Source organism: Pseudorasbora parva, chromosome 10, assembly GCF_024679245.1.
Source record: "Pseudorasbora parva isolate DD20220531a chromosome 10, ASM2467924v1, whole genome shotgun sequence".
In the NCBI taxonomy this organism is placed as follows: Eukaryota; Metazoa; Chordata; class Actinopteri; order Cypriniformes; family Gobionidae; genus Pseudorasbora; species Pseudorasbora parva.
In genome coordinates, this window is record NC_090181.1 from 31,756,967 (window position 1) to 31,783,832 (window position 26,866).

General features: G+C 37.7%; 1 protein-coding gene across 8 annotated transcripts in view; it reads right to left on the bottom strand.

Annotated features, from left to right (window-relative positions):
- Nucleotides 1–26,866, bottom strand: part of ralgapa1 (Ral GTPase activating protein catalytic subunit alpha 1) — a 117,591-nt gene that overhangs the window by 74,936 nt on the left and 15,789 nt on the right. For 4 of the 8 annotated variants that reach the window (XM_067455875.1, XM_067455873.1, XM_067455874.1 and 1 more), the window contains exons 2-14: nt 18,079–18,189; nt 12,709–12,758; nt 12,078–12,135; nt 8,872–8,915; nt 8,468–8,645; nt 7,694–7,809; nt 7,228–7,366; nt 6,887–7,095; nt 3,499–3,744; nt 2,941–3,111; nt 1,784–1,933; nt 1,498–1,646; nt 1,274–1,397 (exon numbers count right to left, since the gene is read on the bottom strand). In XM_067455875.1, the coding sequence (XP_067311976.1) occupies nt 1,274–1,397; nt 1,498–1,646; nt 1,784–1,933; nt 2,941–3,111; nt 3,499–3,744; nt 6,887–7,095; nt 7,228–7,366; nt 7,694–7,809; nt 8,468–8,645; nt 8,872–8,915; nt 12,078–12,135; nt 12,709–12,758; nt 18,079–18,189 (1,745 nt within the window). The remainder of the gene's footprint in view (nt 1–1,273; nt 1,398–1,497; nt 1,647–1,783; nt 1,934–2,940; nt 3,112–3,498; nt 3,745–6,886; nt 7,096–7,227; nt 7,367–7,693; nt 7,810–8,467; nt 8,646–8,871; nt 8,916–12,077; nt 12,136–12,708; nt 12,759–18,078; nt 18,190–26,866) is intronic. The other 4 variants (XM_067455871.1, XM_067455877.1, XM_067455878.1 and 1 more) reach the window with 2 other exon arrangements.

Consider the following 26,866-nt stretch of genomic DNA (forward strand, 5'->3'; position numbering starts at 1 on the left):
CAGCACTTGACAGTTCAGTGTCAAGTACCTACAGTCAGTGATGATCTAGGTGCCATGTCAGCTGCTGGTGTTGGTCCACTGTGTTTTATCAAGGGCAGGGTCAATGCAGTTAGCTTTCAGGAGATTTTGGAGCACTTCATGCTTCCATCTGCTGAAAAGCTTTATGGAGATGAACATTTCGTTTTTCAGCACGACCTGGCACCTGCTCACAGTGCCAAAACCACTGGTGAATGGTTTACTGACCATGGTATTACTGTGCTCAATTGGCCTGCCAACTCTCCTGACCTGAACCCCATAGAGAATCTGTGGGATATTGTGAAGAGAAAGTTGAGAGACCCAAGACCCAACACTCTGGATGAGCTTAAGGCCGCTATCGAAGCATCCTGGGCCTCCATAACACCTCAGCAGTGCCACAGGCTGATTGCCTCCATGCCATTGAAGCAGTCATTTCTGCAAAAGGTTTCCAGACCAAGTATTGAGCGCATAACTGAACATAATTATTATTTGAAGGTTGACTTTTTTGTATTAAAAACACTTTTCTTTTATTGGTAGGATGAAATATGCTAATGTTTTGAGATAGGAATTTTGGGTTTTCATGAGCTGTATGCCAAAATCAACAGTATTAAAACAATAAAAGACCTGAAATATTTCAGTTGATGTGCAATGAATCTAAATATGAAAGTTAAATTTTTATCATTACATTATGGAAAATAATGAACTTTTATCACATATGCTATTTTTTTTTAGAAGGACCTGTATATATATATATATATATATATATATATATATATATATATATATATATATATATATATATATATATATATACACACATACACACACACATACTTACCTAAAGGATTATTAGGAACTCCATACTAATACTGTGTTTGACCCCCTTTCGCCTTCAGAACTGCCTTAATTCTACGTGCCATTGATTCAACAAGGTGCTGAAAGCATTCTTTAGAAATGTTGGCCCATATTGATAGGGTAGCATCTGCAGTTGATGGAGATTTTTGGGATGTACATCCAGGGCACGAAGCTCCCGTTCCACCACATTCCAAAGATGGTCTATTGGGTTGAGATCTGGTGACTATTTTTGCTGTATATATTGTGTACTATGTGGTGTATGATTTTTAACCAGTAAGAATTTACTATGGGCCATCCAGCACAGCACAACAAAAACATCACTTTTCTCACAAGTGTGGCTGCCTACCACAAAAACTAATTTGCGTAAAAAAGCTGACTATAGTGGTATGTTGGTGGGTGGTACCTGAAAAATGGCCCCAGCCAAACGGCCTGATAAAGTGTTACTCTTCTTCCCATGAGGCATAATGGATGGAGGCCTCTTCATCACACACTCAGTTACCCTTAGCAACACCAGCAGGATCTGTTCCCTGTGACGGACACAAACACACTCTGCGTGAGCTGGTCAAGAGGATTTTCCAAGTAGAAACCTGAGACCAGAGAAATTAAGTTTAATGTGCATGGACATACCAAGTCTTCTGGTTCATGGTTTCATGCATAACCAGACTGCGGTATATATTGAGCACACGCTTGCACATGTCCACATGCTCTTCCAGAAGTGACTTCAGCTCATTGGCTGCCTCTAGAAGGAAGACGTTAGAGGAGTTGGTGATGAAAACCTGCAAGGAGAAAAGAGATTGTGCAAGAAATGAGATTAGATGAAAAACGCCTGTTTTGCACAATTGTTCTTTGTAAGGTTTGAACTTTGAACCCACGACCTTAGAGTTAACACACTAGATATTGAACCAATAGTTACCTGTACACCAACACCTGGACCCACCTGTAGTGTGGCCTGGGCACCAGCATGGACATTGTACTCCAAAACCTCAGAATCAGAGGATTTATTCACAGAACTCCTGCACCAATTAGGGTTTTGATTGTGAACAGACACCGTGAGCCCAATATCCTGTGCAAACATGATAACCATTGATTGGTGAACAATAACAGTACAGTGCTATTGCTACATATGTTTTGTTAAGCTTGACAACCATTAGGATGTTCAATATTATAAATGTATTCTGTGTTGCCTGTTTATATATTATAACTTCCATACTAAAATATAATATAATATAATATATAATATTATTATTTATTCATCATTATGGCATCAATTATTTATTCAGCATCGTCTTTTCTTCCGGGTTTGTTTTCAGTCCTCAAATAAATATTTGAACTGTTATGAATGAGCGCATTGATTCATGATTCGGATAGCGTGTCAAACTGCCAAACTGATGAAATCGCATGACATTGGCAATCCGAATCATGAATCAATACGCTGATTCATAACCGTTCAAATCTTTATTTGAGGACTGAAAACAAACCCGGAAGAAAATACAATGCTGAATAAAGTCGTAGTTTTTGTTTTTTTTTACCAAAATGTATTTTCGATATTTCAAGAGATTCTAATTAACTAACTGATGTCACATATGGAGTTCTTTAATGATGTTTTTATTACCTTTCTGGACATGGACAGTATAGTGTGCATACACTTTCATTGAAGGAACAGAAAAGCTCTCTGACTAAATATAGAATATCTTAAACTGGGTTCTGCTGATGAACAGAGGTCTTACGGATTTGAAACGACATTAGGGTCATTATTGACATAATAAATTTCATTTTTGGGTGAACTAACCCTTTAATATACTAAATTTAACAGTAGAAAAGTGTGTGAATAAAATTAATACTTGGCTTAGAAAAAGTAAATGCATAAATTTGAAAAAAATAAGCCCTGATATAAGCTCAATTCATCAACCTAGCCAGACTGATGCCAATAATTATAAAAATGGATATTAGCCAATACCACCAGAAATATATCTGGTACAAAGAAACCAGGGACCAAGCTGTTGTGCAGGCTGACTCAGCATGTAATAAGTGCCTTAGCATTCCTCTGTTGTCAACTTCAGAGACACCTACCTCCTCCTCTTTATCAGTTCTCTGCTCGTGGGCAGAGTCCTGCTGGCCTGCGAATCGGTCTTCCTCTGGCTCTCTCATAAACACGGGCTTATCCTGCTGAGAGATCCACTCTTGATACACCCGCACCACCTTACGCATGGCTGCAGCCTCACACATGGGCAACAGAAACGCCTGCAGAATATAATTCACTTACTTATAAATCATACACAGAATCAGTGTACAGATATATATATTTTAAGGAATCAGTGACTTAAGAGACCATTAGCTGCCCATCTTTCCACTGCATGGGTGCAAACTTGACAGTTATCGCAAGTCCCCAAGACCACAAGTAAACATTAAATGCAGCATTTTGAGCCTTTGAGATCTTTAAAATACGGGCTGTAACAATCCTTCTTCAGGTTCCTCTTTGTGAACTCTAATCATCTTGTCTATCACTAGGACACAGAAGTCCCCGAAAAGAACAATCAACATCTCATAACCACTTCTTCAAAATGACTTCTTCCTCTTTCATTGTTATTTAGATTTAGCAAAGCCCTCCTTTTCTACGTGGGAAGTTACCTGTCGAAAGATCTCAGTGATAAAGTTGACATTGGTTCTAGAGGAGCACAGGACCCGGCGCACCACCTCAATGTCAGTGAGGTGCTCTTCGTCCATGCTGTAGAGGCTAGAAGAGCTAGGCTCTCTTTCTGTCAGGGTGCTGGTGTTTGAGTGGGACTGCTCTGGCTCGCCAGTCCCACACCCATCCAGACCATCTGGTCTAGGGCCGCCATCCTCCCCACGGGCAGCCAGGCCCACCGCTGCTCTCTACAGTAGCAACATTGCAAAAATGTACAGTGTAAAAATTAATTTAATTCTTGTGAAAAGACACAATTTAATTTAGGCTTTTATTCATCACAAGCTAGAACAAACCTCGCTGGATTGTTTGATTTTCTGGGTTTACTATATGTGTGTATAATTTAAGTACAGTGGTGGCCCAAATTATTAGAAGACTTGGCATCTGGGAGTCATCTTATTGTGCATGGATTTATTTCCCAGGAGGATAATGACACAAAACATTCTTCAAACTACTTCTAGAACTACCTGTGATGAAGGAATCTGCTGGGACATTGAGAATGACTGTCCCCCTCAATGTCCGAAGTCTGGGATGAGTTGGAAAATAAACTGAGCAGATCTATTTAAGATTTAGGAAAGCCTTTGACTTCAGTTGCGGAAGGCATGGGATAACATTAGTGTTGACGTTCTCAAATATATTGACATTATGCCAGAGAGATGTGCTGCTGGAATTGCTGCAAGTTTGACATACCAAATATTAAAGTTAAAAGTAGATAAAAACACTGAGATTCACTTAATCTGATATTTGATAGTCAGGCCATGTCCACACTAATAAGTTTTCATTTGAAAACGCATATTTTTCTCTCCGTTTTGGCCTTGAGACAGCGTTTTAAGTCAATGAAAACATATCGTTTTGAAAACGCTCTCCAAAGCGGATAAATTTGAAAACGCTATCTTCGCGTCGTAGTGTGGACTGTGAAAACGGAGGCTTTTTAATACGATGATGCATTTTTAGCCATGTGATGCAGTCATATGACCAATTCAGCCAAGATGGTGAACGACATTGTACAGCAGTTGTTTTGTATGCTTTCTGTTTTTACAGCCTTGTTAAATATTAATGTAAGTTTGTCCATACTGTTAAAAAACTCAGTGCCTTTTCTCGACATTGCCGCAAAATTTCAAAGAGTAAATAAACGTGTAGCCCAAATGATGCAAGTCGAAGCCTCTTGGATTTGCTCCTGCGCAGTACGGGGATGCAAGCGTTTTCAGACGTTTCAGTGTAGATGAACATTTTTTGGAAAACGATTGAAAATGATAGTGTGGACGCGGAGCGTTTTAAACGAAAACTCAGTTTTTAAATTTATCCGGATTAGTGTAGACGTAGCCTCAGAGCAGCCATCTGCATGTTTCATGAACATCACGTAATAACAATTTTGGCCACCACTGTATGTGTCGATCATTTGTTAGATATAAATAAAAGCCTACATTAAATCAGTTCATCATATAAAGCAATCATATCTCTTCACAAGGCTTTGAGTTAACTGCTCAATTCAAATGGATTCATTTTACAACACCTTTATGACCTTTTTTGATCTTTAAAGTTTTGGTTACCGGGACTTTCAATGGAGGAAGAGAAACCTCTCAGGTTTTGTTAAAAATATGACTGAAAATAAAGACTGATGGGTTTGAAATGACACAAGCTATCCCTTTAAAGTCCAAGTCACACCAACCCTAAAAGTGCTTTACAACCATTACTGTGTCATAAGCCCCGTTTCCACCACAGGAACTTTACCCAGGAACCAGGAACTTTGGGTGGAACTTCGTGTGTTTAGACCGCAGGAACCAGGGTATAAATGAAGTTCCGGGTAAATATTTCCCCCTCCAAACGGCCCTGCTCGCGAGGTAGTACTTTTTCAAAGTTCAGGAACTTTCCAGGGCGGGACTTGGGCGCTGAACACGCTGATTGGTTGAGCTCAGGCAGCATTTTATTTCAACTCGGCATTTTTAAAAGTCTTTTGCGAGGTTCGTCTACGTTCAGTAATTAATCAGTCTTACACGCCGCGCTCATGTTGACAAGAGAGGAAAGTTAATTTTTCTGAGGGGTTAACTTTTTATTTCGTAAGTTATGAAGATAATGTTGGAGTAATGACACAGCGTATATTGCCCCAGGCAGTTTTTACTTTAACTGCGCCTGACAGAAGATTTTTTTTTTTTCTCAGATGATTATTTAAACAAATAAATAGCATAATACTGTATTAGTCCTGGTGGCCGTTAAGCGTTGCTATGGCTTCAGTTAACACATTCCAGCTGCTGGAGAAAACAGCGTTGACATTTTTGATGCGGCAGACAAACTGCTTGACAAAATGATTGCGATTGAAAGTCATCACATGTAAACACCAGATCGGTTTAGATAACGTCTCATGTAAACAATCCTCTAAATCTTTCAATCGGTACACACAAACATGATTACTGTCCGTTAGGGCTGTGAAAAAAATCTAATTGAACGGAATTAAAATATCAAGCAATGCATTCGAATATATTAAATTATCTACAACGCCGTCATCTCCAGCAGCTGGAATGTGTTTACGGATGCCATAGCAACTCTCAACGGCCACCAGGACTTACGGTTTTTTAAAAGCTATTCATTTGTTGTAAAGTGTAATAATCATCTCAGAAAAAATAAATTCTAATGTCAGGCGCAGTTGAAGTAGTTAATGATTGTTTGCTTACATAGGCGTAGGGACAGTGTCATTATGCCAACATTATCTTCATAACTTCTTATGAAATAAAAAGTTTATCCCTCAGAAAAATGTATTTTCCTCTCTTGTCATGCTTGGTGAAGGCGCGCGCTGTGTACATCACATAAGGACGCACACTCAAAAGTAATCCGGTTAGGTCATGGTGAAATGTTTAGTTTGATCGATTCATGAAAAGGTTTATCCACCCATCTCAAAACGATTACAATTTCATTCAGTTTGGGCATTTTTATTACGATTGAGGTGTTTATATGGAGCATTTTCCTTCAGATTGGACTTTTAAACTACAGTGCTCCATGTAAACGCATGAAACGCACCGACAGTAAAAGAAATTGCGCTACATGGCAATTTAAAAACCGGATAGTTTATTTATAGTTCGATTACGGATATTTCACGTCATCTTCGAATGCATATTCGAATATTGAATAAAAAGTGACAGCCTTGTCCAGGAGCAGTACTCGCAGTCCTACATCACCGGGCTAATTTGCCTAATCTTCTCGGAACTTTATCGCGGTCGAAACGCAGACAGCTGCAGGTCTGGGGGGGAGAAAAGTTCCTGTAGAAAAGTTCCTGGTACAAATTGTTCCGGGTAATTTTGGTGGAAACGGGGCTATACATGTGAAGATCTGTGTTACTACCTGGATATTCTTTGGCACGTTTTCTCCTTCTATGCCAGGGATGTTTGTTCCTGTGTTTGACCGTGGCTCAAGCCAGAAGGAGACCAGCCAGCGAATAAATATGACTCTGGCATTGAGGAAGTTCTCTTTAGTGCAGTACAGGGCTTCATTGGTCTCTGGGTCTCTTTTAACAACTATGTAGTAAGGCTTTGGTCTCATGGGTGGAACCTCTGTTATAAAACAGGACACAATCCAAATTAGACATCTTATCATCCTGAGCAATTATAACTAGTTTTGTCAAAGCAAAAACAGCTTATCACTAACAGTTTACTTTGATATAAAGGATTATGATTAACTCTTACCCAGAATAGGATTGTACAAACTGGTCTCCTTAGAGAAGTTGGGGAAGATATGGGGCAGGTAATACTTTTTGAAATTGGCGAACAGGAAGGCAAACCCCTTCTCGTGGTTCTCCTTGCACTTCCACTCCAGACTTTTGGCCTGTGAGGGCACAGAACACAAATGGCAAGCTGAGCACATACACAACAGCTGGGACAGAACAGCCTGTTTTTTTTTGTTGTTTTTTTGGTGGAGGACAGTGGGGTTGGTGGAGGCAGGCAGTGCATGGTGCAGTTGTTTATGTTGGGGAGGGTGAAGCAGAGCAGCCGTTCCAGCACCAGGGAAACACTCCGCTTCAGCAAGGGTTTCTGGCATCAACTGCATGCAGATCTGGGGTCAGTGGCATGTAAGTTTGGTTTCCACAGCTTTAGCGTTGAGTCTGTGCCAACCGTGTTAGCATCAGCAGTGTTAGTAGGAAGAGGGTAGTACCTGGTTTACCATGTATTTTAGTAGAGCCTCCAGGAAGTAGCCAGTGAGATCCTCCTGAGATTTATCGCCTGACTGAGGCGGCACCAGAGGGGTGATCTCCTCTGGAGTCACTTGAGCTGCAGCAATAGACAAAAAGATGGGTTTTAAAGAGGTATTAGCATCAAAAACATTTAGACCACCTCCTACAGGTTAGTCTCTGCATGGGTAGCATGGTGCATTCCCAGGTCCACATGACAGCATTCACATTACAGATTTTTCACGCAAACTGTGCCCCATTTAAAACTAAACTGCCAGTGCGAAAGCACCCTAAGACATCTTAACCATGAGCCAGTGTTATTTATAAGCTAAAACTATTCAAAATTATTTTCGTTAATTTAAATAGAGCTAAAATAAAATAAATATTAGATAAACTACTAAAAATGTAAAAAAAAAAATAAAGTAAACAAATTAAAGCTAAATAGAAGTAGAAATAAGACAAACATACTAACATTTTAAATAAATTAAAATAAAAAATACATTTAAACCTAATTAAAATATTATTGAATACAATACCTTTAATTTTAAAAGTTGGAAAGGGGATGGAAAATTGTCATGGAAATGAAATTATTACTATTTTGGTGAAAGAAACCTTGACTAACATTATACATATTATAATATTATATTATACCTTAAGAGGCAAAATAAAAAATAAAAAGGTTTACACAAAAGCTCAGTGAATATGGTTATTAGGTTTCATGAGACAGAAGGTCTGAGAGACAGTGAACAAACACTCACTCTCCTGGAGGTTAAGGGGAGGGCTGATCAGATTATCCAGGGTTCGAGGGCCCAGCTCGGACTGTGGTGCAGGGAATCCTGGGATCAGACAGGCAAAGATCCAGAGCTGCTCTCTCAGAGCATTGTGCTGCAGAGCCTGCATCCACAGAAGGAACAGACGCACTCCTTCCCTCCGGATCTATACGCCACACATACAACCACATTATCGATTACAATTTTCAGCTGCCCTCACAGCCTTGGTAATGTCAGCCGGAAAAAAGAGGCTATATTATGAGTCATAAAAAAATTAGGGATAGAAAAATATCTTTCTTCTTTAAGATTTAAAAACAGAAAGAAAAATAACCACTCATACAATGATTATTGAGAATTCTGATTATTGTAAACTATTTATTGACATTTAATACCTTTAGGGAGTTTCCAGTGTGTAGCAGTTTCTTGAGAACAAGACCTATGAAGCAACACAGTTGTTTAGTCTGAGGAACAAATTCATAACTTCCAAATGAGCTGGCTTACTGAGCTAACTGGATAATTCTAGAAAACTTGTTTGCTCTGGTTTCTGCTTATAAGTTGTCAATGATGTTCATTTATTTGTATGCAAGTTAGGTTTATTAGGAAAAGAGAAAAAATGAAAAGGTATTTATCCCTCATTTAAAAGCAGTCTAAAGCCTTGTTTATACTCGATGCGTACCGCATGAGCGCAATGACGTCAAAAATGACGTTGGGTGCGCAAGACCCCATTTCGCCTGCTGGTGTGCAGTGGTTTTTTTGTAAAAGCATGCACAGCTCCACATCCGAAGATGAACGAGTTCTAGGCGAATCTAGCCGAGCATGACGTCTCATCACACCGGCACCCAGTTTGAACATACAAATTAGGTGCTTATATTAAAAAAATTATCCTACAAATGCAGAAATAAGCCCTTTTAAATAAAGATCCATGTTTAATCAAATAAATAAACAAATCACAACACTAAAAGGTTTACTGAAACTAGGAAATATTTAAGAGATCGATAATTTAGTTGCATACAAACCGGTATATTTTGTTATCATGTCACAAGTAATAATATGAAGCCGAGGTTTACTGAGTTTTACACAATTCCTTTGTAGTGTGGTTTTTGGTTAAATGTACTAAAATAAATATCATCACCTGCGTACATTAGCCCACTTCTTCTCAACTCTTTTTCCTGATGGTTTATAGAACAATTACTCCAAGTCGCCCTCTGTCATTTCAAAGAATAGCACAACGGCGAATGCGTTAAGTAATAACGCCTCGTCCGTTTGGGGAGGAGCACACGCAGTCAATGGAGGCTTACGTTGCGGAGCCAGGCGAAAGTATAAACAAGGCTTAAGCATTATTTATCTCATTAAATCAATACTGAAGGAATGTAATGTCAGAGTTCTCGGTCAGATCTGGGTGTTTCTGGGCCCCAGGTCCTTGGCATTCTCTGTGTTTATCTTGGTGGTCTGTGTATCCTTCTGCCAAATGACTTCAAAGCAGAGGAAAAGGAGAGACCACCGGCTAATACAAAATGTTAAGCCACTAAAACCAGGTGCAAAACATCACAACCGCTTCCATGGTATTAAAACTTGCTGCAGTAGACAGTGTTACCGGTGTTACAGTGTTCGGCCGTTCATTGAACATTTCCCCCACTGATGTTTTGCTTTTTTATAGAGATAAAAACGTATAGTTCAGTTAGACAACGGACACTACAATTAAAAATTGAAAGCGTATGCTCTCCCCAATATACAGCACGAGCTGTAGAGTCACAGCACAGAGCAGCAGGAGTCAGGAGAGACGACTGGCAGGACGATGGCTGAGGATTTGGTGTGCAACAGACCCTGAGCATCACTGACAAATATCTTACCTTATAAAATATGCGGTCAGTACTGTCACTCACTACGCAGAGTGCGGAAAAGCGAGTGTGCATTCAAAACCGATTTTACTACCCTGCATATTGATAGTTGCTTTCTGATGACCGCAAATTATATGCCTATACACAGAATACACTTGTTTACGAATTAACAAGTGAAAACCGAGTGTGCATTAAAAAGCGATTTAAATATCCGCATCTTGGTGATAATGGCTCCCTGATGCTCGCAAATTATATTAAATATTTCCCAATCTGCCTTATCGGTAATACTGGTGTTGTTCGCAAGTTTATTTACTGGTGTGAAAATTCTCAACATGACATCCCTAATGGTAATCACAAATAAGACTTTTTTTTATTTTAAACAAATCAATATTATTAAAGGCACAATATGTAAGATTTTTGGATTATAATATCCAAAAACCACTAGAACAGTTATATTTTTTGTTGACTTGTGTACTTACATTATTCCAAATGTTTCCAATAATGTTTAAATTTTAACCAGGACACGAACCATGTCAATGTGTCGCCTATCAATGACATCATACCTGGGTTAACCTTGATTTCCGAGAAACCATGGAAACGCCAAAGAAGCTTTAATATATTATGCGTTTTATTAGATGGGTGAGAAGACAGAAAGACAGAAGACAGAAAACTAATAATTGTTGTATAGCTCAACACAGTTAATCTTATTGTTTAAATGTAGTTTTCTTGATTTACCACAAGCACCATGTTTTACCATGCATGATATCTATCTACCTTAGTGCAGTGTGCAACAAGTGTCTCATAGTAGCCACTGAGTAAACACACAGAAGCATTATAATGTATAGCATGTCACAATATAAGATCATTTTCAACAGACTCATATAATGCATCTAATATGATGAAACAGCGCTGCGTTACCCCCAAGCGGCAACCTCCCGCGATCTCTCTTGAAGCCAATATGGAAGTAATGTAAACTGTAATTCCTTGACTGGCCACTAGAACCAGGCTCCAGAAGGGAGCAGAATCTCATTGAGCCCCATGTTAAAATTCTCAACTTTACAGCAGAAAAAAACATGTTTACAGCCTGGTACAAATTATGGTTTTGGCCTGTACGTCTAATTTTGATCTTCATGACAACTGTGAGGGGGCGATTTTTTTTATAACTCATTCATTTACGTTATATAAAGCCTTAGCGTTCTGCATAATTAAGGGCGTGGTTACAAGTGGATAGCCATTTATCCGCCGTTTATAGTCATTGCGTCACCTCAACTCCACGTACATCCCACCTTTTTGTCCATTTTCTGTTATCCGGGAGTGACACGCGATGACTCGCTCACAAGATGGCAACGCCCAGCTCGCCCATACTTTACGCTTCAGAACGGCTTATCGGAATCCTATGGGTGACGTCACGGACACTACGTCCATATTTTTACGCATGAATGTAAAAAGTGGAGCAATCATCTGAAGCATTATAAAAGTTCAGCGGAATCAAAGCGCCATCAAGCTACGCCTTTGTTTAAGCAACCTCTAGCGGCGAAAAATTACATATTGTGGCTTTAATAATAAAATAATTTACATTAGCAAGGGTGCATTTAATTGATCAAAAGTGACAGCAAATCCAATTATAATGTTATGTACTTTTCTTTTCTCTTTTTTTAAATGCTGATCTTTTAGACTACTTTTAGACTTGTATAACATTGATAATAAGAATTGTTTCTTGAGCACTATATCAGCATATCAGAGTGAGTAGGAATGTTCACCTATGCTGTGGAACTGCCATCTTCCTTGTATTCGCTCTGGTAACAGCTGTAGGATTTTCTGCAAGATAAGCACAGGGATTTGGCTGCAGACATGCCTATATGTATTAGGATTTAAACATCTCAATCAATATTAACGAGAGATTAAAATATGAGTGCAGCACATGATATTTACATTTCAAAACAGATGAGCAAACACGCATTACTAGGCTTCCTTGCGACATTAAAGCAGGCTGGAATGTTGAAATAGCTCTCCTACACAAAGACATCATGCCTGTCTCGTCATGACGGTGCATTTAAAGTGTCTCCAGCCTTCACCATTACAAACAACCCATAGGGGCATACCAGGTGAGCAAAACCTGAAGCGTGACTCATAAGAAGCGTTTTTGGGTGCGGCAAAGAACACCTGTTCTCTGTTTGAGAGACACATCGGTTATCTGTCAGGTGCATGCCAAACACTCTCCTATCAATGATCTCATTACTGATGACAATGTCTGAGCAAATACTTAGTGGATCATACATATAACAATGAACATCTTGGACCAGAGAGGAGTATTTGAGAACTGACACAATGAAATCAAATCTGATGAGGTTGAGCTAATGTGTTTAAATAGTGATTATCTACTTTTCTTACCTCAAATATAAAAAGAATAGAATCAAGCTCCTCTCGTTGCGATTTGTGACCTACAGGAAGAAGAAAACAAACATAAAACATGTTGAATGTCACAGAGGGATCACAGAAACCCCCAGGGATGATATTAATAGCTCAACAAACAAGGATTACCTATCTGCTATGGAAACATGCAGCACTCAACATGTGGCATATCAAGACCAGCTCGAAGCAATCTTTTTAATCAGTTTTAATGAAAGATGTACAAGTATTAAGAAATGTAAAGCTGGATAGAGAGTGACCAATGACTCAACTATTTTTTTTCTTCAAGATTTTATAATTTAAAGTAGCATTAAATGGAAATTCTATTTTCTAAATGGATGTTATAGATCTTAATGTGAATTATTCATCCACGCAAACGTTTCATTATCCAAAATGATTACACAGCTCTGTGAAATACTTGATTCTGATTGGTCAATCGCACATTCCAGCGGTATGTTATACCCAGATAACACACCGCTCATCCGGCACTACGAGTTATCTTGACCAGTACTACTTCTATGCTTAACGCTGGCGCCACCTTGTGGCGTTACAATGAAAGATGTCAAGGCGGGTTTCCTTTATAAAGTTTTAAATATGGATATTTTCCTTACACAAACGCATCGATTCGAATCAGAAGGCCTCTATTAACCCATCGGAGCCGTGTGGAGCACGTTATTTGACGGACAGCTGCATTTTTATGGACTTCAAAAACAGCTACAACTACTGCTTGGATTAACGTTAGCCTGGACTTTTTAAATATAACTCTGATTGTATTTGTCTGAAAGATGAAAGACTTGAGGGTGAGTAAATCATTGTCTTGATTTCATTTTTGGGTGAACTAACCCTTTCAGCATTCATTTTCAACATTTAGCATGGTAAAAACAAATCTTCAGCAATAGATACAGGTTTAAAGCAGTTTGGAACGTTTTTTCTTCGCATTAGCTTTGCGTAAGAGCTAATAAAATATTGAATCTCAAGATAATATTTTGTGTCTAATTTATTTGAGACTAGTAGCCGTGTAATAAGCGGGATAATGTACACCCAGCCGGTTGTTATCGCAGAATAAACCCCTTCAGAGTCGGGTATAAACCTACACTCTGTCGGGGTTTATTCTGCGAAAACAACCGGCTGGGTGTACATTATTCCTTACGTAATGACTCAAACTTCTGGTAAAAAAAAAAAAAAAAAAAAACTCTTCTCTGGTTATGCATCCCAGACTTCTCCAATCATTTGGTCTACTTAAAGGGATAGTTCACCCAAAAATGATCCCATAACGGTACTGGAGTAAACAGTACCTTGAGATATTGAAGCACCAAATAAGTGCATTCATCCATCATAAAAGTAATCTAGGGGGTTAATAAAGGCCTACTGAAGCAATGCGTTTTTAATATCCATATTTATAACTTTCTAAACTATAAATCATTAGCTTCCGGTAACGACCGTACTTAGTTCTGGCGTAAGATTGACCTCTGACTACGTCCAATACATCGGGTCAAATAGAAAAACGCATTGGCCAAATATTAAACAATGTCAAATATCAGCCAATATATCGGTCAACCACTATGAATTACTGACGTAGAAGCGCCAAACACTGGTTGGAAGCCTAAACTTAACATAAACTGTAAACTTGATCAAATCTGATTGATTGGAATGTTGTTCCAGGGTCAACAAAGATGTTAATCCAGGAACAAGTTGCACTTTGTGAAATCAGGTTCTGCAAGCAATTTGTAATGGGGGCACATTAACAAACTCTTATGTTGTTTTTTTTCTTCTTTAAGGTCAACAGATATCTTCTTTAAGATATTTGCAATAAAATATCCAAAAACCACTGCAACAATTTATGTATTTTGTTGACTTTTGTACTTACATTATCCCAAATGTTTCCAAGAATGTTTAAATCCAGAGAAATAAGTTATTTTAATGGTGCTTCACCCATTAATGACATCATGGTCCACGTTAACCTCCAGTTCCGATTTCTCAATTTTTTTATTTTGTAGAAACCATGGAAACACCAACAACACTTTAATATATCATGTTTTATTAGACAGGTGAGCAACTGTTTGGATAAACATATTGTTATATAGCTCAACACAGTTAGTCTTATCAAATAAATCTTGTTTTCCAGTAACAAAGTACCATGTTTTGCCATACCTAATATCGATCTAGCTTACTGCAGTGTGCAACAAGCGTTTTATAGTAGCCACTGAGCGAACGCACAGAGCAGCATTATAACAGGGCTGCCACTAACCATTTTTATATTGATTAATCTATCGATTAATTTATTAATTAATCAATTAATCTATTGACTAATTTATCACAATAATTTTCAACAATTTACTTAAAAACATATCATTTAATTTACAACTTTGGCATTCAGTAGTGTACTATAAAAAAGTATAAATGTAAACAAGCCCTTGACAAAATGTAAAACTAAAAGGTACAAATTTGTAAACCAACATAACAAAAAAAGAGAATATCAGCAAATACTTTTTAAAATAGAATAGTGTTGTCACGATACCAAAATCATGACATTGATACCAGACTAAAATACCTCAATACCGATACTGAATCGATACCATGGCAAAAAACAGTAAAAGTAATTGAATAATATGACAGAACATATTATTCACTGTTTCATAAAAATAAAATAAAAAGTTTAAAGGGGTGATGTAACATGCCTCTACAGAATAATAAGCACGCCAAATTCAGTAGCCCCGCCCACCGACTCGTGGAGCTGTTCAGTTCGCGCTAGCCAGCAGCAATAAACATGCCAAAGGTAGATAGCAAAATATTGCGCTATTCCTTGTTGTGGAAGAAAACAGTCACTGCATGAGCTTCCTTCAGATCCTAATATTAGGAATGTGTGATACTCCTTAATTCCTTTTTAATGAAGTTCTAGCTCACATGGGGAAGACATTGCAAGCGTCCAGGAGAGACCATCAAAACCAGTTGTAGGTAGCCAAAATAGCCTATCACGTATTAATTATGATGTTTTTTAATGTAAAAACAGCCTGGACATCATTAGTTGACCTGAAAAATAAATAAAAAGCCAGTTCATGACACCTTTAAACCCTAAAAACTCACTTGGCCAGCATGTTCCTGCCCTGCTTTTTGACCATCTCCCCCTCTTTATTTAAAAATAATAATATAATAAGAAGAAGAAAATAACTATGCATGCCAGTGTGAACATCTTTACAGAGAAGTTTGCAACAAATCACATCAATCATGTTAACTTTTGTTGTTTGATTAACAATACATCACACAGAATATTATGCTCGGACCTTTAAAGGCCCACTGAAATGCCTTGAAACATGCCGCATTATTCAATGTGTTGACATAATTTCCTCTGAAAGGGCTCCAGTTGTTAGAAGCTCCTCCCCTTTTTTGAAATAGCCAATAGCGTTTCTTTAATATACAGTTTGACTAGAGCCTTTCTGTTTGGTAACCAGACCAGCCAGTTTCCTCTCTTTATTATAACTATTTATAACTATTTGCATGTTCAAATAATTTTTGTTATCCATCCCGAGACGAACTGAAATGTTAAAATCGGATTATGCAGATTGCTTTAGTGTAGGTGCGATATCTTTTGAAACCAGAAGCAATTTACAAGAAAGCTTTCAAATGACTGATTGTGGTAATTTCCCGCTTTAGAAACTCAAAACTTGCATAATTGTACTCATTCTCTTGCAATATACCCGCGCTAATATCAGACCGTGTGGTATCGATTTAATATCGGTAATTTAGTATTAGATTGTGGTACCGTACCGAATCCAAAATTGTGGTATGGAGCCATCCCTAGTCTGTGGTATAAATTTAGACCAGAGCTGTTGGTGTGTGTTCGCGCTGCCGCGGTGAGTGAAACTAACGTGAAAACAGACTTAATTTGCCTCAAATGAAAGCATATTTACACTGAATCGTTTCCTATCACATATATAGTGTGCTATGTGCAACTGACCGATTTCAGCCACAGCTTCAGCAGTGAAGGGGGCGGGCTTTAGATTCTAGAGAGCATTTTATTGGACAGAAGATTTAATGAGAAGGTGAAGTCTGTGATGATGTCATCAAAATCTGTAATTAGTTTTAACGGAAGTGAGAGTCTGTAAGTTTTGAATGCTCATCTCCTAAATGCAAATGTTGTCATTGTTTTGAGGAACATATCAATTTATTCATAACTTTAAGGCTAACAGAGTCATACTAAAAGCTAAAAAACTTCAATTTTGATTTCAGTGGACCTTTAAGAGCTGCATGGACCAAATTAATTGTAACACATGATTTCTCACTCAACTCTGTATACGTTCACTAAAGACATACCTGACATGCATTCATACATGTTTTTGATCATTCAAACCCAATAATCCGTGAAACTGAAATAGTGATCTGTCTGAGTGAAAGGCGTGCACGCGGTAGCGCATCCTTCAGGTCAGAGTCCACCAGCGCGAGCACGTCCTGTCCGTCCTTTATTTTCTAATGCAAGCGTTTCTGTTGTTTTTAGTGAACGGTGGAAGCAGAGCTCTCAAATGTCCTCACTCCTGCTGTCACACATCGACGCAAATTAATAAATACTACTCTTATTAGAGTGCTGTCATTTTTAAAGTACTAGTACTATTAAAATTTAATATCGTACCCAACCAGTCGATTAAAAATATTGACGTAGACTAATTATCAGTGTCAACGCAGTTCATTGTATCGACCAGTTGCGACAGGCCTACATTATAACATGACTTTCAAAACACTCAAATGTATCTAATATGATAAAAAAAAAAGTGCTGCATTCCCCACATACGCATGACAGGAAGAGGTCATCTTTGGCATAATAAAAGTTCTGTGAAGTAAATGCGTCATCAAGCTACTCCTTTGTTTTGAATAAGTGACCTCTAGCAGCGGAAAATTACATATTGTAATTTTTGCTTAAGACAATTGCTTTGACAACTGCTTGTTGCAAGGATTACAATCTGAACCATGTACTGTGCAGTATATGCAGTAGTACAAGAGAAAATGTTAAGGTCAAAAGGCAGTGAGCAACTCTCTGAATACTCAATGAGCCACTGTGCAGTGTTCCGAGACACTGGCTGTGCTCTCTTTGTACTATAATGAGCCCGTGTGACCGGACATGGCTAACTGAGGGCTGGCTAATTTTCGGCATAAGCCATTTCATGGAAACTTGCTCATTAACACTGTGACTTCTGACAGTGTGTCTGCAGAGAGCACACAATGAGTAGGGCCAGCTGAAAAACAATGCAATCGAACCTTGAAAAACATTCAACGATCAAAAACAGTACGGAAAAGAAAAAAAAGTCTCAGACAAAACAAAAACAGCGGGTGAGAGAGAAAATATAGTGTTGTAGGTCTTACCTTTCTGTTTCAAGTTAACCTCGATGGTGACAAAGTTTTCAAAGAACACATAGTAGATGTAGGAGTAATTCTGCTCGAAGAGGTGTTTGAGTTCAGCAGGCTCCGCATTTTCTACGAAGAAAACAAAACAATAACTTGTAAATTGTTTGAGAAAAGATGAGCGTTTTGATGCGTTTATGAGCGGGAGAGCGTTTTGTGCTAATAATAATCCCATTGCAACGGACCCAATTCCATACATTTAAAGGCAGCTACATAATTTCATGCTTGACCTATTACACTGTGTAAGAAAAAATATTACGTGAGATATTATAAAGTCACTATGGCATGTTATTTAAAAATAGCTGGCTTTTATACGGTCAACGTGCTAAAGCAAATTACTAAAAAATCATCTGGACAATATTTAATATTATTTTGGTGACTGCATATTGTTAGATGCATATGGAGATTAAGAGGGAAGAATCTCTGTACAACCATATACAAATGCACACTTGTTACTGCTTTTCCTTCACTATCTGACTCAAATATTGATGTAACAGAGCCAGCAACATCTTCAGCCTTTTAGCATGGCTTAATTAAAACATTAGCTTCTTGAAGAAATACATGCATAAGTTGTTTTTATTATACTACAAAACTAATTTCAGGCATGTATGTATACACCTTTAGGATTATGACAAACATTACTTCTGTGTAAAGTCCCCTTTTATGCTTGGTCTCTCTTTCACACACACAATACGTCCAGTTTTTTACTTGTCTCTTTCAGCATGCAGGATGTAAGCGGGTCTCTTTACTGATGCTGAAGCATAATGTAACCTGCAGCCCAGCAACACAAGTCAATATTTGTGCTTTAAAGCTCCTCCACACAGTCCAGCTCCACTCATCATTCTAATGCAGCCAGACCTAGTCACAGACACGTTCCCGCAGCGTCCAGCAACCCCAGTCAAGTGCCTGCTTCATTCTGTTTATAGAGCTGTGAGCCCACATGAACCAACAACACCGAGACCTGGGGTAGCGACCACCGAGTATATTTGGGGAAACTAGATTTTAAATTAAAAAAAGTCTTATACACTCACCAAGGCTCCATTTACTTGATCAAAACAACAGTTAAAATGCATCATTGTGAAATACTAACATTCAATTAGATTTAGAATAACCATTTTCTATTTAAATATATTTTCAAATGTAATTTATTCCTGTGATGGCATAGTTGACTGTGTCATTATTACTCTAGTTTTCAGTCACATGATTCAAAAATCATTCTGATATGCTGATTTGCTGCTCAAGAAACATTTCTTATTATTACTGGAAACGGTGATGATTTTTTTTCAGGATTCAAGCACATTATTGGCACGTTATTGCTATTTTGAGGAAACTGAAAACAACTGCGCCATTAACCAACAAAAACCTGGTCTAAAATAGTATATTTTTCTGTTATTTAAAGCGTGCGTTAATAAAATGCGTAAAATCCCTCTGCTTATTACACACACAGGGATGTGCAGCAGCAAACTTAAAAATAACTTTTTAAGAATTGCTTATTCTTTCCGCTCACAAATTCCACGAAATAGCGGATCCGCTGGTGCACATGTAACTGGCTTTTAAAGGGAATGGGAGATGAGACTTTGATTGGTTTATTGCACATTATGCCCAAAACACACCCATGACTCATTAAGAGAATTGGTACAACCCTTTTGGACCATGTGACTAGCGTGCTGACCATTTTTTTCCGTCGTTAAACTAGCAAAAGTGGATTCAGACCATGAGATCAGATTGTTAAAATAGGGCCACAGTGTACATACTTACCTAAGAAGGTTTAATGATTAATTTAAGGTAACTCCAGGGGTTAAGGTTAGGTTTAGGGGAGGGTTGAGCGTTACTACCTATTAATAATTACAGAGTTATTATAATAACTATTATAAGTACATATATGTATATAGAGAACAGCAAAATCGAAGAACAAACTAATGTGATGCCATTTCGAACAAAATCAGGCCAAAACAAACTTCGCTTAGAGTTCAAAACAGCTTGCCTTTCCAGAAAAGTTTGCTATGGATGGTAAACACCTGTGTACTACCATTGTTCTGTGGCGATTATGTAATGGCCGTGCGTGGAGGCTCCGCCTTTCTTCACGTGGAAGTCTTTCTCCGGTTCATTTCTCCTGTTGATTCGGCCGCGGTCAGACGTCAGCGAGTGAAAACAAGAACTCACTGGAGAGCTGCTGAAGTTGTACTTTTGATGAAATGAGACACTGAAACATTTTTTCTAATTTCATTCGATAAATCTGCTTCATTTTAAGCAGTGTATTGTACAAAGTGCTATATAAATAAACATGATTTTTTTTAATGCCGAATTGCAGAGCTCTTGCAAACATCCAAGTTGCTATGATCAGATGCTTTTCTTATGCTTTATTAAAATGCTTGCTGTCTTCTCAATTATGTTGCGTTTTTTTTTGTTATCAAGAGTAAAGCGCACAGTACATATTTATATAAACGCTGCAGTGTGGATAGTCAGATGTTCTCTAACAGAATAATCACTGGACATATATTTCAAACTTTGTTTCACCCCAAGCGTAGAACAAAAAAGAACTTCGCTATGAGTATGTCGTGGTCTTTAGGGTACTCCACCACAATATTCCTCAAAATGCCCACCCCGAATTCAAACTGACAATGACTACAGTGTAGCAGTGAGCCAATGCAATATGAATTTTACAGATTGTGGTGTATATCAAAAAGCTTTGAGAACAGACAGACAGAAGGGAATTTGGGCTGAAACTACAGTACATGAGAGAGAACAGACCAACGGATGGTGCTACACTGGCTGTTGGAAATATTTGTGATCTAAAATAGAACACAGCAGAGAGAACAAGTGCCTGACGGTGTTTTAGAATCACTCAAAGATAATGGCCCTCTTCTTTAAAGATGAACTGAACACCATGGAAAGATTGACAGCACTGACGCTCCCAAACTGTCAATCTCACTGAATGCACAATGTATAAAAATGCATCTTAAAACCAGAACTAGCTAAGATTTTGGAGCTTTTGATATTGTGAATGTTGGTGGGTGGTTGCCAGAATGATACTACGTGTTTGCTAAGGTATTTTGAGTGGTTACTGGCTGCTAGATGGCCACTTTCCGGGGAAAGTCAAAAGAATGTAAGTCTATTGAATTTTTTAATCATCCACATCCAAATCCACATGCAAAATCATAATTGAAATCCCTTGGAAAAGTACCTCTTTTCAAAGAGATATACCGTTCATATCCATAGTACAAATGGTGCAGGACAACTTACATGTCAAAGTTTAAAGAAAAAGCTTTAAGTCAACACCATTGCTGAGTATGGTCTCTCTAAAACTGCAGTGAACCAAAGACAGTCTCAAAAACACGGTTTGAAATTGCTGGTGTTTATGACGTCACAAACTACCGATGTAAGCACTAAAGCAGTGGACGGAGTCTCAAGAGAATAGTATATTTTTCTGTTGATATGAGAAAATCGAGTATATTTAGCAATATAGCGGGTGAATTATGTATATGATGTATATTACGATGTTATGATGAAGTATATGCATTCCTCCACTGACATACTGAAGTTGTTCAAAGCGTTTCTAAGGATGATGACTGATACTGAAGCAGACTGAGATGTTAAAGACGAACATGGTTTGTGTAACATCAACACATTATTAGCTGTTTGATAATGTAGTAAAGCAAAAGGATAATCATATTAATTACCATTATGTGTCTGACGTTGTAAAAAGCACCATTGTGCAGTGTTTACCTCAGTAAGTTGGCTGACTGTATTTTTAAGCTTGTGCGAGTGAGTGGAGGCAGGGCTAGTTCTCTAACCCTGTATGTGCAATAGTAGTGGTGTTGTCATTTTTAAAGAAGTGATCAACTTTCCCTAAAGCTTTTGACATATAAAAGGTCATGGTAATATAAGATTATCCTATAAGTTTCAGAGCTGAAAACTTACTTGTTAGTCAAAGAAAAGCTTTTATAGACACCAGGCCCACAAAAAGATTGTGTGCACATCTGGACGTCATTGTGCGGCGAAACATGCCTCTACAGAATAATAAACATTCCAAATTCAGTAGCTCCGCCCACCGACTCAAAAAGCTGTTCGGAACGCGCTAGCCAGCAGCAATAAACATTCTGAAGCAGATATTAGGCTATTCCTGATTGTGGAAGAACACAGCCGCTGCATAAGCTTCCTTTGGATCCTAATATTAGGAATGTTTGATACGTCATTTATTTTTAATAAAGTTGTAGCTCATGTGGGGAAGACATCGTACACGTGTGTTCGCTTCATTTTACAGCAGAATCGTTTGTAAACAAGTCTCAGGTCAGGCGGAATTTGCAGACATATTAAGATTAAACCACAATGCTGTCTCTTCTACATTAGATCTGACAGGAATGGTGCAACACACTTATGTGAGTAAAACGTCTTTTTTATATGTAATAGTAGTCCCGGGACTATGTGTTTTCCAGACGGGCTACCAATATGTAAGCCCGTCGGCAGGCTGGTGAATCTCAAATAGTAAAATAATATTCATTTCTTGATCTGGGTGCATACGTGCACGTGTGTGTCTGTGTGTGTGTGTGTGTGTGTGTGTGTGTGTGTGTGTGTGCGTGCGTGTAGGCGGTTTGTGCTTACATTAGGGCTGTAGCGATTGAATATTTTAGTAATCAAGTATTCTCCCAATTTTTCTATTGATTAATCGAGTTATCGGATAATAAGTACTTTTTCTTTATTAAAGAGCAATACTTAATATACAAGAGAAAATAAGACAGGTATCCTAAAATGAACAACTAATTTGTTTTCTTTTTAGAAAAACTGTTAAAATTTTTATTGCTGAAATTGCATACCTGAATGTGTGTGAAAACTAACCCAATTTAGTGCATTGAATTGCCACATTATAATGCAAATACAACTTATATATATATATATATATTAGTGTTGTCAAAAGTACCGACCGCGATACCAAATCGGTACTGAAATGTTAAAATGTGACGCTTCGAGCGCTGTTGAGCTGTAATCATAAACACCTCTGACTGGTCATTGTGCTCACGCGCTCATCGGATGTGCCTGTGATTGGCTACAATGATCAACTCACGGCAGCGGTTTGAAACAACACGGAAGTGTTTGAAAAGTGTTTTGAAAGCGGGAGCAGGAGCGTTTGAAAGCACAAGCAGGCGTCGACCAGCGGACCGGTAGGCTGATAGACACCTACATTCAAACTCTCTGTGTTTATCTGTGTAAGCGCTCCGTGAAAAGCGTCATTGGTGTATTTTTACAACATGTTTGTGAAGCACTGATCAAAGTAGCCAATCATAGACCTATTTGATGAGCATGTGAGCACAATGGCCAGTCAGAGGTGCTTACGATTCCGCTCAACAGCGCTCAAAGCGGCATATTTTTAACATTTCAGTACCGAATTGGTATCGCGGTCGGTACTTTTGACAACACTAATATATATATATATATATATATATATATATAGCCTTAATTTTGAGTTGATACAATGAAGGAAATTTGTTTAACAAATAGAAACTCAAAATATTATTGTATCTGAACCACATAAAAAATTTGATAAATCATGAAACTAGCACTATTTGGCATGTTTCACTGCATCATCAGAAATAAAACACACACAATTACCCAATATGCTTACAAAATCTTTTAATAATATTTTAATAAAGGTTGTCGAATCTCAAAAAATTAAATCAAAATTAAGGCAACCAGGTAACTTTTTTTCTAAATAATTTTTACAGTGCATTAAACCTGTAAATCAAAATAATAGTAATATAATAATAATAATGCCTAAACATTGCATTTGTGTTTAATTCAGATAAAGAACATCGCAAATACAGATCTACATTTTCAGTTCATCATTCATCATAGTAACACAGCTTGTTTTATTAAGTTAAAGCTACACTGTGTGATATTTTCCCCCATCTAGTGGTGAAAAGGTATATGACCATCCAGTGAATAATAGTTTCTGCTCCTCTCAATTACGATTTCGTTTCAACTCCTACGGTGGCCGATTTAGTCATGGCTTTCAGTTCGACCTCTTCGGTGAGTGTTGCTTCAACTCAAGTGATGAGGTAATTTTTGAAAACTATTATAATTTGCAGTTATTTAATTTACCAAATGATCTATGATCAAATTAATCTATGTAAAATGAATAATAGTTTTACGTTTTCGTTATTTTTAACCAGTTCATTGTTAACATCAGCTATCAGGTTCCCAGACGAATGCAAGCTCTTAGTAAAGTAACTTTTATCAGTGCTATCGTTATTCTGTATATTGTACAACACCACTAGCGTAAGGCAAACAAATTATAATGCAATTAAAATATTAATCTCATGTTATCCGTCATAGAACACGGATTTATGTTACAAGGTAAAGAATACTTTTTCATCATTGACGCGAGGAAAACTATCCTAGACGTCGTTCTAGTGTTATGCACAGCACACCATGATATAATTAGCCAAGCAACAATAAAACTTCCAATATACAAAAATAGGCTGAATTAATATTACCTGTCGAGAAGAAAGCAGGCAACGTCGGCGTTCTTTTTAAAATCGTTTCCATCTTGGAAAGGCCACTCCAATATTTACTTTTGTCTTGTTGATTTGCCTGTCGCGTTGCCGTCTTAATTATCTTTTCCGCTTCCTTGGCAACTCTAATAAATATTCCGCAATGTTACTAGGTCCTCGACCCGGGTCGAATTCGGTAATCAATCCCGGGACGTGGTTGCTTTCACACAGAAGGCGACCCGGCAATGTTCCGGGAATATTGCGGGTCCGACGTGCAGTGTGAAAGGGGCTTAAGAGTGATCCTCCATCATCATATAGCAGCCTCAAGCAATCCTCCTCTTCACATTCGACACGGTGCCATCGAGTGTAAAAACGCGAAAGGCGAAGCTTGAATTTACGGGTATGTCCCTCTTTGGCAAATGTACTTTCAAGATGGAGGAGCAACATGGCGACCGCCATCCGAACCCTCAACACGTATGTATTTTCAATGGTATATTATAAAATTACGAGAATGCATTATTACTTGAAAGAATTAAATATACATTAATGAGCACATATATTTTTGAAAGAACTAAGTGATTTTAGCTAAGAATAAACGAAAAAAGTTACACAGTGTAGCTTTAAGAGGAGGTATGATTAAAAGGTGCAAGATTTTAAATTAAACAGTGGTGGGCTGTCAGGGACATCACGATTATATTTCCAGAAAGAATGTATTTATTTTTGGTGTATTTTCCATATGTCCTATGGAAACGCATATAGAAAAACCAGTGTAGAAAATAGCCTATTACCTATTAGTTATGATGTTTTCGAATGTAAAAAAACCACACAAATGTCATTAATTGACCTCAGACAACAGTAAAAAACTTTTTTAAAATCGATCAGTTATGATCTCAAGCAGTTCACAAGTTACTGCGTATGCAGCAATCTGTTGAGAGCCCATTTAATGATTGACTTCATATAAAATATGTCTGTTGTTGATCACATCAACAATTCTCAAGCTCAGCATGCTAAAGATGGAAATTGATCTAGTGCACAGAAAGGCTAATGTAGTAATGCAGGACTTCAGCGTTGAACTAAATACATCTTATATTCACAATCACAACAGAAGTTCATTTCACACAATCGCAAAAGCATTCGAATGCAAACCTCAAACAGTATTGTGTGCCTATCAGAGCAACTTCTCTGCAAACACACCCATCCGTTTATTTGGCTAATTCACTTCCTTAGGTCCACAAATGCACAAAAGCTGTTGTGCACAGGGTCTGATCCAGCCCGTAATATATGGATGTGTGAATAATGTTTAATATGTGAATGTTGAGCTTATCACTTCATTACTGTAAAATATGCATTTATCGCATGCAATAAGCTGGTGAAACAACTATACATCAATATCTTCGTGATGATACCATGATATTTATATATGATATATATAAAATTACACCTTTATTCAGTAAGGACACACATTATAATATAACTTGATCATGAGTGGCAGTCGTCAAGACACATAACATGTTACAAAATTACAGTTTAAATGCTATTCTTTGGAAAGTCCTATTCTTCAAACAAAGTATACTAAATGTATATGGTTTCCACAAACATTATAAGCAGCATAACTGTTTTCGACATTGATAATCACAGAAAGGTTTCTTCAACACCAAATCAGAATATTAGAATGATGTCTGAAGCTGAAAATGCAGTTGCATCTTTCAGCGCTCAAAGGAGTATACTTTACTTTAGTGTATCATAGCTTGTTGGTTTTGGGGAAATAAAATTAACCCCTTAAGTGTCACCCCCCTTTTTGAAAATATACATGAAAATTCACTATCCAAACTTAAATGGTTGCAATTCAAGAATGCTTTGGAATATAGACATAAGTTTGGTCTCATTTTAAAGAAGACAGTCAGCAGAGTATTGCTCAAGTGAAATCACTTCAAAAAATTTAAGTTTAAAAAAGTTATGGAAGTTTAAATGTATTGTAAATCAAATATACTGTACTAGATATTTAATATTTAATATAAAATATATATGTTACAAAATAATGTGGACTCTAAAATTACTATCAAATCAAAGCCATATGTCTAATCAATTTTTGTTCCAAATTTGAAGTTGATATCACAAAAATTGAAGTTCCCATTAGGGCTGTCGCGGTAACCGCAATATTGTAAAACCGCGCTATTGACAAGCCAACCGCAGAGGAAGGAAAGCAACCGCAGAAACCGTGGCAACCGCAGTGTTCAGTGTTTTTTTTTTTTTTTTGGCCT